The sequence below is a fragment of the Pristis pectinata genome, chromosome 26, assembly GCF_009764475.1.
Source record: "Pristis pectinata isolate sPriPec2 chromosome 26, sPriPec2.1.pri, whole genome shotgun sequence".
NCBI classification, from domain to species: Eukaryota; Metazoa; Chordata; class Chondrichthyes; order Rhinopristiformes; family Pristidae; genus Pristis; species Pristis pectinata.
In genome coordinates this window covers 26887568-26900103 of record NC_067430.1, presented here as the reverse complement: position 1 = coordinate 26900103, position 12536 = coordinate 26887568, and the positions used below count along the sequence as shown (strand labels likewise).

Genomic DNA, 12536 nt, shown 5'->3' with positions numbered 1-12536 from the left:
TAATCAAAGACCCCACCCACCCTGGACATTCTCTCTTCTCCCCCCCCTCCCATCAGACGGAAGATACAAAAGCCTGAAAACGTGCATCACCAGGCTCAAGAACAGCTTCTGTCCCGCTGTTATAAGACTCTTGAACGGACCTCTTGCACGATAAAGGTGAATTCTTGACCTCACAATCTACCTCGTCATGGCCTTTGCACATTATTGTCTGCCTGCACTGCACTTTCTCTGTAACTGTAACACTTTATCCTGCATTCTGTTATTGCTTTTCCCTTGCACTACCTCAATGTACTGGTGTTGAAAAATGATCCATTATAGGTGGCATGCAAAACAAAGATTTTCACTGTACCTCAGTACACATAACAATATTAAACCAGCTACCAATTACAATTACCTGAATTAGCTGGTTATTGGTTTTAGTTCATTCATGGAATGTGGACAATGTTGGCGAGACCATCTCTCCTCGTCCTTGAGAAGTTGGTGGTGTGTTCAGCATCTCGAGCTGAGGTATGTCATCTGCTGAGAGCACCCTCATAACGCCCGCATTCAGGGACTTCCAGGTTGTCTGGCTGGATTTGTATTTATTATGACCCTTTGTGGCATTTTCGTACAACTGAGTGGCTTGCTAGGACCGGTCAAATATTGATTGGTCCTCCTGTAGGTCAGGAGTCACATATGGGTACAAACAGAACACGTATGTAGAAATACATATGGTACAGGAGTCCTAGTGCAGGATTCCCTGAAGGTTAACTTGCAGGTTGAGTCGGTAGTAAGGAAGGCAAGTGCAATGTTAGCATTCATTTCAAGAGGACTAGAATGGAAAAGCAAGGATGTAATGCCTAGACTTTATAAGGCGTTGGTCAGACCACATTTGGAGTATTGTGAGCAGTTTTGGGCCCCGTATGTAAGGAAGGATGTGCTGGCATTGGAGAGGTTCCAGAGGACGTTTACAAGAATGATCCTGGGAATGAAAGGGTTAATGTATGAGGAGCACTTGATGGCTCTGGGCCTGTACTCACTGGAGTTTAGAAGGATGAGGGGGGATCTTAATGAAACCTACCAAATATTGAAAGGCCTGGATAGAGTGGACGTGGAGAGGATGTTTCCAGTAGCGGGAGAGTCTAGGACCAGAGGGCACAGCCTCGGAATAGAAGGATGTCCCTTTAAAACAGAGATGAGGAGGAATTTCTTCAGCCAGAGGGCGGTGAATCTGTGGAATTTATTGCCACAGACGGCTGCGGAGGCCAAGTCATTGGGTACATTTAAAGCGGAGGTTGATAGGTTCTTGATTAGTAAGGTCGTCAAAGGTTACGGGGAGGAGGTAGGAGACTGGGGTTGAGAGGGAAAAATAAATCAGCCATGATCGAATGGCAGAGCAGACTTGATGGGCTGAATGGCCTAATTCTGCTCCTATGTCTTATGGCCTAAATCAGGAAATCAATTCCTTACTGGAAGGATGTGGAGAAGTTGGAAAGGGTACAGAAGAGGTTTACCAAGATGCTGCCTGGATTAGAGAGTATGAGTTTGGACAAACTTGGGTTGTTTTCTCTGGGGCGTCGGAGGCTGAGTGGAGACCTGATAGGAGTTTATGAGAGGCATAGATAGAGTAGGCAGCCAGAATCTTTTTCCCAGGGTCGAAATGATCAAGTACTGGAGGACATGCATTTATGGTGAAGGAGGGGGTGGAAAGTTCAAAGGAGGTGTGCAGGGCAGGGTTTTTTTTACACAGAGAGTGGTGGGTGCCTGGAATGTGTCGCCAGGGGTGGTGGTGGAAGCAGATACAATAGTGGCGTTAAGAGATGTTTAGACAGACACATGGATATGCAGGGAATGGAGGGATATGGATCACGTGCAGACAGAAGAATTTTAGTTCAATTTGGCATCATGATCAGCACAGACATTGTGGGCCGAAGGCCCTGTTCCTGTGCTGCACTGTTCAATGTTCTATGTTCTAAATCCACCTGTGAAGGATATTAGGGAGCTCTTTTTTAATTTATGGACAGAAAGTCGGCAGTGTTGTACTTATCACCAATACGTTGAACTGGGTGACTTTTTGATCCATTCCAGAGGGAGGTTAAGAGACAGCTGCTTTGTTCTGTGCCTGGAGTCACATATGGACCAGAGTGGGTCGGGGCAACAGATTGGCTTCCTTGAGAGATAAAGGTTCACCAGTTGGGTCCTTACAACTATCCCATGCTCACCAGGCCTGAGTTCTCAGATTTTTATTTAATTACCCAAATTTAAATTCTCAGTTGGCCATGGGATTTGAACCCTTATCTCCAAATCACTAGTTCAGAGCTCTGGCCACTGATCCAGTAATGTACTCGCTATGTTACTGTACTGACTGTTCTAAACATATTAGACCCACAATTTGGAATATTGGAATTAGCACAGCAGGGACCTATATTTCTGTTTTTAAAGAATCATCTCATCCCCAGCCACTAGATAGTCAAGGCTAAGTATTTACTAATAACTTCAATTAGGCTCAGATTAAGATAAATTACCAACATTTTGGCAGCTGCATTTCAACAATAGCAATTTGCATTTAAATAGCACCTTTATAAATTCATGGGGGCACTTATTGGCTAGCTAGAATAGAATGATTGGGTGATTAAAGCAGAGAATATTGCAAATACATGAGCAGGTGAGGAATTATTTATAGAGAGAGACAAGTTAACGTCGGAGGTTGATGACCATTCATCAGAACTCAGGTTCCACTTCTCTGCCATGTTCTCACAGCTGGCACCACAACCAGTTGTGTCACTTAATCTCTCCCCGGTCACCATCCCATCACCGACCTTGCCTTGGTTACTCTCCTCTGACCCATTTTCTTTGCACCTGAAGTCTTCTTTTCTCATGTTTTCCAGCTCAGATGAAAGGTCATTCACCATCAGATGCTGCCCGACCTGCTGGGTATTTCCAGCATTTGCAGCTTTTATTTCAGATTTCACTCACCTGCAGTGCTTTTGGAGCTGATTGGGTCTTTTCCCTCCCTATTGAGTTTGGTCACCATTCTGCTAAGGCTGAGATTGATTTAATTTATATTTAATTATCCTCCAGCCACAGCACTTTTTAGGGAGGACTAGAGGGCACAATCTTAGAATTAGAGAGTACCGGTTTAAAACAGAAATGAGGAGAAATTTCTTTAGCCAGAGGGGAGTGAAATTATGGAATTCTTTGCCACGTACAGCTGTGGAGGCCCAATCATTGGGGGCGTTTAAGGAGGAGATTGATAGGTATCTAATTAGTCAAGGTATCAAGGTATATGGGGATGGCCGGAAATTGGGGCTAGATGGGAACAGTTTTAGTTTAGCTCATGGAGCAGACTCGATGGGCTGAATGGCCTACTTCTGCTTCTTTGTCTTGTGATCTTGTGATGGTCTTGTGAAATGCTTTTATTGGGAAGAGTTTCTATTTCCACCTCACTTTAACTGGACTCTGGTCACTTTAACTGGAATTGGGTATATTTACTTCAGCATTGACTGTTCGCTATGAGTCACAAGACCAACACTACTATACCTGGGGAGTGTTGAGGAACAGAGGGTCCTAGGAGTCCAAGTACACAGTTCACTGAAAGCAGCGTCACAGGTAGACAGGGCGGTGAAGAAGGCTTTTGGCTTGCTGGCCTTCATCAGTCAGGACATTGAGTATAGGTGTTGGGACATTATGATGCAGTTGGACAAGATAATGGTGAGACTGCACTTAGAGTACTGTGTACAGTTTTGGTTGCTCTGTTACGGAAAAGGCACCGATAAACTGGAAAGGGTGCGGAGAAAATTCACGAGGATGCTTCCAGGACTCGAGGGATTGAGTTATAGGGAGATGTTGGGCAGACTAGGACTTTATTCCTTGGAATGTAGGAGGTTGAGGGGTGACCTTGTAGAGGTGTTTAAAATCATGAGGGGAATGCAAAAGGGTGAACACACTTAGTCTTTCTCCCAGTTAAGGGGAACTCAAAACTAGAGGGCATAGGTTTAAGGTGAGAGGTGAAAGATATAAAAAAGACCTGAGGGGCAACTTCTTCATGCAGAGGGTGGTGCATATATGGAACGAGCTGCCAGAGAGAGTGGTTGAGGCAGGTACAATAACAACATTCAAAAGGCATTTGGATAAGTACATGGATAGGAGGGGTTTAGAGGAATATTGGCCAAACACAGGCAAATGGGACTAGTTTGGGACTAGCACCACGGTCGGCATGGATGATTTGGGCCGAAGGGCCTGTTTCCATGCTGTATTACTCTATGACCTCATTAATTGATGTCAATAAACACTATTTAAGATCTTTAACGTTTGGACATTACCAAAAGCTTAGGCAGAGATATAGGCTTTCAGGAATTTCTTTTAGATGTGAGAGATTTAGGGAGGTTTAAGGGATGAAATTCTTCCAGCCATGATAATGACGCATCTATTTATTGTAAATGTGTTAGCACCCTTGTTAGACCAGGAGGCAAAGGAGCGTCCTACAAACGTTAACATGTGTGTGGTTAATACTGCATCAAACGTTTCCAACCCCAGGGACACACAGGGGTCGGTTAGAGCTTTGTGTTCTTCTCTGCCTTCCATTGTTCGTGATCTACTTCCCTCAGACTCAGATCCAGCTGCTCTTTTTCCACCCGGATTTCCACTTTGTTCCTCTTGGCCAGGATCTGACTGATCTCCAGGAACGTCTTGTTTTTTGTTTCGGGAATAATAACGAAAATGTAGGCAAAGGTGGCCAGGCAGATGATCCCAAAAATGATGAAGCTGTACTCACCGATCCCTTTCTGCAAGGAGAATCGGGACAAAAATTTAGACAGGGGGACAATGAGCTTGTATCTTTAATGCTGATAATGATTACTTACCTCTGATGGTATCAAAATGATAGGGAATAAAATGGGTGTTCACTTTGCAGAACACTTCTGTGCAGTCTGCAAGGTGACCCTGAACTTCCAGTTGCCTGTCACTTTAAATCTTACTCCCAGCCCCACTCTCTCTGTCTTTGATTTCCAATGAAGCTCAACTTAACCTCAGGGAACATAAAATAACAAGAGAACGAGGAGCAGGAGTTGACCATCTGGTCCTTTAAGCTGTTCAGGAGTCAGTACCGACTGTTTAACTTGTTACTGTAGCTGGGGAGAGCTGTGCAGCCAAATGAAGAGTTGGGGAGGCAGCAGCTTCCTTCACGTGTAACAGGAGGTGGTGGGAGAGACCTTGGATCAGGCGGGCAAGTGGGTGGTGCCAGTCCACACACTCACCGCGCCGGCCAAGGTCTCGAGCCCCACATCATTGAATTGGACCGTTGATCCAAACCCAAAATCTCAGAACCACAGCTCGACTTTCTCTACATTTGCCAGTTTCACCCTAGTGAAAACGCAGTGTGGACAGGATGCGGAGGGGTGTATCCAACTGTTAAATAAATGAAACTTAAACAAAATGCACCTCGAGAAAAGGGAAAATGAGACCCACGAGGAAGTTGGAGATCCAGTGAACCGATCCTGCCACCGTGAAGGCTGCTGGTCTGGAGGACTGACGGAATATCTCTGTTGTTATCACATATGGAATGGGGCCTGATAATGGAGAAAAACAGGAGAAGTGCCTTAGTAACAATATCTCCAGCAAAGCTCCTCCAAGATTATTCCAAACCCCGTCACATGCAGCAGACTGTGTTGGAATATCTTCCCTCTTTTTCTACCTCTTGGTATTGGTATATTATTGTCACTTGTACCGAGGAACAGTGAAAAACTTGTCTTGCATACTGATTGTGCAGGTCAATTCATTACACAGTGCGTATACATTGAGTTAGTACAGAGTGCATTGATGTAGTACAGGTAAAAACAATAACGGTACAGAGTAAAGTGTCACAGCTACAGAGAAAGTGCAGTGCAATAATAATACTTCTCAATACGGACAGCACAACGTACTGATCCAGTGCTCTCCCGCCAGCCTTTATCAGCAGGACAGATGGAGAAGGCTTTTCCCTTTCTTTTTGTGTCTGAAGACCTTGGCTTAGAAATTCCCTCAGGTTGTGCAACAATCCCGTGCATTATGTGAGCGAATATTAAGTAAGGTGTAAAATGTACATCTGTAAATTCGATCCAGCTCCTCTGTGAATATGGTGTCCATAAGCATGGAGGTGGCAGAGCACATTATATGGCATCAAGTGATGTACAACTTGAATACTATCTGTTCATAGCCTCAAACCCCAGAACAATTATTAACCCCAGGGTGAAGCCTACTCCAGCTTTAGTCCCTCTCTAGGAGGAGCGTGAGGAATTGGTTTTCCTAAAGGTAGGATCCTCTTTTATTGGACGATCTGTCGTGATCACCTTCCCCCACCTGACACCCAAATCTGCTGCCCCATTACCTCTCCACAGCCTCCCTCTGTTGTACCTCCCAATATATCTGTTTGATCGTACTCCTGTGAAACACTTCTGCCACGTTAAAGGTACTAAGTTATGGTTGAACAAAGGCTTGTTATCTGGAGGTGAGCACCTCATTGCCAGGTCTGAGGAGACACTTCTGTATTTAAGGAAGGCATCTATTTTTTCTCTCTTTGGTTTTCCCTCTCTGTTCCACCGTGGCAGGTGGGGAACTTGTTCAAGTACTTAAATAAATCATAAAATTAAAGAGCATTTATCTGTATTGGCAACCATGAAATCACTGGATCATTTTAAAAACCCATCAGATTCACTAATCTGAAATCTGCCATCCTTATCCAGTTTGGAATCCATGGGCTCGAGGCCAGTTGGGAAAGTAACTTACATTTCTTACCAGCATGGTAAATTGGTAAATTAGTTTATTATTGTCACACGTACCGAGGTACAATGAAAAACTTTGTTTTGCATGCCGTCTGTACAGATCATTTCATTACATCAGGGCATCGAGGTAGTCATAGAATTTAGATTTAAAAGAGGAGAACGATTACAATAGAAGTAATGAGTAGATCTGCAGAGAGCAGCTTGCAACCCTCGGGTGTACGCACTTTTCACTGCACTCTACCCACTTGCATTGAGCACAGTAAACCTTCGATTATCCAGCGTCTTGTTGTTTGGAAATCCCGCTAGCTTTTACCCGGCTCACTCATTAATCCGGAATGGGTGCTGTGGGTCCAGACTGCAAGCGGGCTTTGTGGCCAGAGCTGGGGCCCTCAGTGCTTGCGCATCTCCTGCTGCCTTTCAACTCACAGGGTTCACTGGAAGATTTATTATGCTACCACACAACATGTAAAAAGGTGAAATAAATGTGTTGCAGAGACATACGACTCTATCACAATTTATTCCACTTTTTTCCCATGTTATATGGTAGCAGAATAACACTTCCAGTTATTAAAAAGTGAAATAATAGTGTTCAAGTATTAACAGGAGTCACGTCCAGTGGTCCAGAAAATCTGCTGATCCATCACCAAAGTCCCAAGTGTGTTGGATAGGGAAAACTTACAAACTCCACACAGGCAGCACCGGAGGTCAGGACAGAATCTAACTCACTGGAGGTGTGCGGCAGCAGCACTGACTGCCGCACAGCCTCGAAGCTCCAGAAAGTGTGTCATTTACTCTTTATCCGTTCCCTCACGCTACACCAACATAGAACAGTACAGCACAGGAACAGGCCCTTCGGCCCATAATGTCTGCACCGAAAACGATGCCAAATTAAATCTCTTCTGCCTGCACATGATCCATATCCCTCCAGTCCCTGCATATTCATGTGTCTGTCTAACAGTCTCTTAAACGTCCCTATTGTAGCTGATTCTGTCACCACCCCCGGCAGCCCGTTCCAGGTACCCACCACTCTCTGTGTAAAAAAAAAACCTTTCCCCACTCATCTTCTTTGAAATTTCCTCCTGTCACCTTAAATGCATGTCCTCTAGTACTTGACATTTCTACCCTGGGAGAAAGATTCTGACTGTCCACCCTATCTATGCTTCTCATAATCTTATAAACTTCTATCAGGTCTCCCCTCAGCCTCTGACACTCCAGAGAAAACAACCCAAGTTTGTCCAACCTCTCCTCATAGCTCATCCCGTCCAATTCAGGCGGCATCCTGCTGAACCTCTTCTGCACCCTTTCCAAAGCCTCCACATCCTTCCTGTAATGCAGTGACCAGAATTGCACATGATACTGCAAGTGCAGCCCAACCAAAGCTTAATATACTTTTTCTTTACAATTTCCCACCACTTCACTTTACCCCTGGCTCTGTATTCCTCTAAAGCTATTTCTAGAAATTAGAGTTTGTCCATCTTTGGTGTGTTAACCAGGTGCAGTATAGAGCACTAATGTCACATGGATCTCCAGAAGGATTTTGCAAAACTGGGCAAAATTACTAAATTAGTGCCATTGTGTTTCATGCACTGATTAATGCGCCACAGCAGGATGAGTTCAGTTCAATCCATGTGCACTTGTCAGAGCTGCCAGGTTATTGCCACTCGGAGGGGTGTCCCACCTCAACAAACCTCCCTTTGGCAGCCACTGAGCAGCTGCAGAACAGGTTGGCATGGAGGCGAGGGAAAACAGAGGGATGGATGGAGGCAGCGATCTACAAGGTGTGCATGGACACCCTCAATGTAATCCAATGCATCGGTCGAACCTTGTGATGTGACTGGTCCCACACCACCTCCAGGTACAGAGCGATCAGTCCAGCAAACGTCACAGCATCTTGCACTGAGGGGCATTATGTAGCAATGCTGTGTTCATCGAGGGAGAAAACAGTGAGGCTGCTGGAGGTACACCAGGCAAAGACAAAGGAGCCTTGCAGAGGCGGTGGGTGAGATATCAATGTTGAACTGGGGACCGGTAATTCACAATTCTTGTGGAGTTTGCTCCTTGTTTTCTTGTGCTCAGTTAAAAAGATTGCAAGATGCACCTTAATGTATCAGTTTGGTTCAGTTATCGTAGAAGAGACAACAGAGTATGTGGTGATGCCGTAACCTGCCTGATGGACATGGGGCAAATGTCATCCCTGGTAAAAAGAATTGCGCCTTATGCCCAGACCATTTTCCCCAATGGGTGCTAAATGATCATTTGCACAATCCAACTGCTTTCATGCATAGGTTACATATTTCTAGGCTCTCTCTTCCTCTAACACCGCTCAGTTCTGATGGAAGGTCGCTGATATGCAGTGTTTCATCATAGAATCTGTCTGACATTTTGTTTCCAACATTTTCTCTGCTGTTTTGAAGCTGTGGCTCTGTTTCCTCTCTGCACATTCCAGTGATCCTCTGACAAGGAATCAGTGGAGAGTCCTTCACATGCTAACAATGTGATGCTCTATTTAGAAACTCAGTCAACCTCAAAGCACACTGGTGACAAGTTCATGAGCAGCCAGGCCATGTTGCAAGTACTGTCCAAACTCACAGGCTGCTACTCATAGGGGTGGAAAAATGAAATAAATATATAAATACATTCATTTTGTAAAATATATTTTGTTTTTACTGTGGGACCCAATTTAACAGCATTGTTTAGCACAGTTCCACAATAAGTGTACAGTTCTTGTCACCCTGCTATAGAAAGGATGTCATTTAACCGGAAAGGGGGCAAACAGATTTACGAGGATGTTACCGGGACTGGAGGGTTTGTGTTATAAGGAGAGACTGGATAGGCTGGGAATTTTTTCCCTGGAGCGTAGGATGCGGGGGGGGGGGGGGGGGGGGGTGACCTTATAAGATCATGAGGGGAATGGAGAAGGTGAATAGCCACAGACCTTTCCCCGAGGTAGGGGAATCCTAAGCCAGAGGGGACAGGTTTAAAGTGAGAGGGGAAAGATATAAAAGGGAGCTGAGGGGCAAATATTTCACACAGAGGGTGGCGCATTTACGGATTGAGCTGCCAGAGGAAGTGGTAGAGGTGGGTACAATTGTGGCATTTGGACAGGTATAGGGATAGGAAAGGTTTAGAAGGATATGGGCCAAATGCAGGCAAGTGGGACTAGCTCAGTTAGGCAACTTGCTCGGCATGGATGAGTTGGGCCGAAGGGCCTGTTTTTCATGCTATGACTCTATGCTGTCTGAACATTCTCTGCCACTCCAGAAGGTTATGGATCCAAGCCTTACACTTAGATTTAAGCATGCAATCTACACAACACTGAGGAAGTGCTGCATTGTGACACTGTTCCTGATCAACCATCACATTTGCAGCAGGGCAGGAGTTGCACCTACTGCACCAGGCCCTGTCTACATTGCAAGGGTTAGGGGTACTTCAATCAACTGGGCAGGGAGCAGGAATTAATGCCATGCTTTGGTGCTGTGAGCTGCCCACAATTTCCTTCATAACAATAGTAACCACCCCTCAGAAGTACGGCTTCGGCTGTGAAATGCTTTGTGGATGAGGGACTGAGGTTTTGAATCGTGCTCTGTAAATGGAAGCTCTTCTTTTCCAGGCTAATGCTGCCTCGATAAATGTTAGCGGTTTGCTAGGATGAGTGGAGGATAATTGTGCATGGAAATAATGAGACTAAATCTCAACCACAACTTGAAAGTGCAGGGAATCCATGACTACTGATGTTTAACCTTCAGCTAGACTTCTATATTACAATGGTGGTCATAGAGTACTCTCGTAACTGAGTTAATTGGATGCAAGTCTATGGGGATATTCTGAGATGTGAGAAGGTATTATATCAAAACTGTTTTTTTCTTTATTAACATTGCAGTGGTGTACAGGTATTCCTCAATTTGGAAATGTTTGGCTTACCAATTTTTGCTGTAGTATCATTAACTCTCTGGTACGTGTCCTTAATTTATGAACTTATTCCATGCTATAACAGATAGTAAGCTACCTTCCAATTTCAGGAATACAAATGTCCATAATTTATTTCACCTCGCCTTTTCCAGTTGCAAAATTTGGCCTTAATGACATTTAAGGGACATTTAGGGACATCTAAGAGACTCTTAGATAGACATATGAATGATAGAGAACTGGGGGGCCGATGTGGGAGGGAAGGGTTAGATAGATCTTAGAGCAGGATAAAATGTTGGCACAACATTGTGGGCCGAAGGGCCTGTACTGTGCTGTAGTGTTCTATGTTCTATGAAACATTTTCCAGGAATGCATTCCTTATATAGATGGAGACAAACCTGCAGTTTGCTGAGAATCCTGGTATCACATCAGAGTGTTGCTGTTAATCCAGCAACGCTGGGGCAGTAACTCAGCACTACTTATGTATGGGTTTGCCAACAGAGTAGTTCAAAAATAAGGTGTAGAATATAGGCAAGGCTTATTGTGGTTAGGACTTGATATGGCCAGGACATCATCAGGGAAGATTTACTGGAATGTTGCTGGGTCTTCAAGAGTTGAATTAGAGGGAAAGATTGAACAGGTTAGGACTTTATTCCTTGGAGCGCAGAAGAATGAGAGGAGATTTGATAGAGGTTTACAAAATTCTGAGGGGTATAGACAGAGTAAATGCGAGTAGGCTCTTTCCACCTAGATTAGGAGAGATAAGTACGAGAAGACATGGCTTTAGGGTGAAAGGGGAAAGATTTAGGGGGAACATTAGGGGGAACTTCTTCACTCAGGGAGTGGTGGGAGTGTGGAGCGAGCTGCCATCTGACGTGGTAAATGCGGACTCACTCATAAGTTTTAAGAATAAATTGGATAGATACATGGATGGGAGAGGTCTGGAGGGTTATGGACTGGGTGCAGGACAATGGGACTAGCGGAATAAAGTTTTGGCACAGACTAGAAGGGCCGAATGGCCTGTTTTCAGTGCTGTAGTGTTCTATGGTTCTATGGTTCTATGTTTTGCCTCATAGGGAAAATTCCATCCACATCAACCCCCAATGTCTTCAGTGGTTCATTGAAATGAGAAGGATCACTTTGAGATAAGTTTCAATTTATTTCGGAAATAAGCAGTGAGTAGACAGTGCTCTTGCTGACCCAGAATCCTGAGCTAATTGAGTCTACTGGCTGACTCTAGGATAAGTCAGGCTATAAAACATAGGACAGTATAACACAGGAACAGGCCCTTCAGCCTTTGATGTTGTGCCAAACTAATTAAACTAACAATTAAATGCCTGAATAAACTAATCCCTACTGCCTACATGATGTCAATATCCCCCCATTCTCTACACATTCATGTGCCTATCTAAGAACCTCTTAAACACCTCTCTTGTGTTTGGTTCCACCACCACCCCTGGCAACACGTTCCAGGCACCCACCACTCTCTGTGTAAAAAACATGCCCCACACATCTCCTTTGAATTTACCCCTCTCGCCGTAAATGCATGCCCTCCAGTATTAGACATCTTGACCCTGGGAAAAAGATACCGGCTGTCTACTCTACCCGTACCTCTCATAATCTTATAAACCTCTTTCGATCTCCCCTCAGCCTCTGCTGCTCCAGAGAAAACAAGTTTGTCCAACCTCTCCTTATAGCACATGCCCTCTAATCCAGGCAGCATCCTGGTAAACCTCTTCTGCACCCTTTCCAAAGCCTCCACATCCTTCCTGTAATGGGGCGACCAGAATTGGGATGGGGATGCAATGGGGATTTGATCTTTGTGGATTGGGATAAATATGCAAGGAAAAGGACTACCCCTACTAATATCATCTGGGACAGCCAATATCCCGA

At 44.7% G+C, this 12536-nt stretch overlaps 1 protein-coding gene across 6 annotated transcripts in view; it reads right to left on the bottom strand.

The window, feature by feature from the left end:
* Positions 1-4394: 4394 nt before the first annotated feature.
* Positions 4395-12536, bottom strand: part of slc2a1a (solute carrier family 2 member 1a) — a 38636-nt gene continuing 30494 nt past the window's right edge. For all 6 annotated transcript variants that reach the window (XM_052039356.1, XM_052039357.1, XM_052039358.1 and 3 more), the window contains 2 exons: positions 5419-5546; positions 4395-4763 (listed from right to left, as the gene is read on the bottom strand). In XM_052039356.1, the coding sequence (XP_051895316.1) occupies positions 4533-4763; positions 5419-5546 (359 nt within the window). In that variant the 3' untranslated portion in view covers positions 4395-4532. The remainder of the gene's footprint in view (positions 4764-5418; positions 5547-12536) is intronic.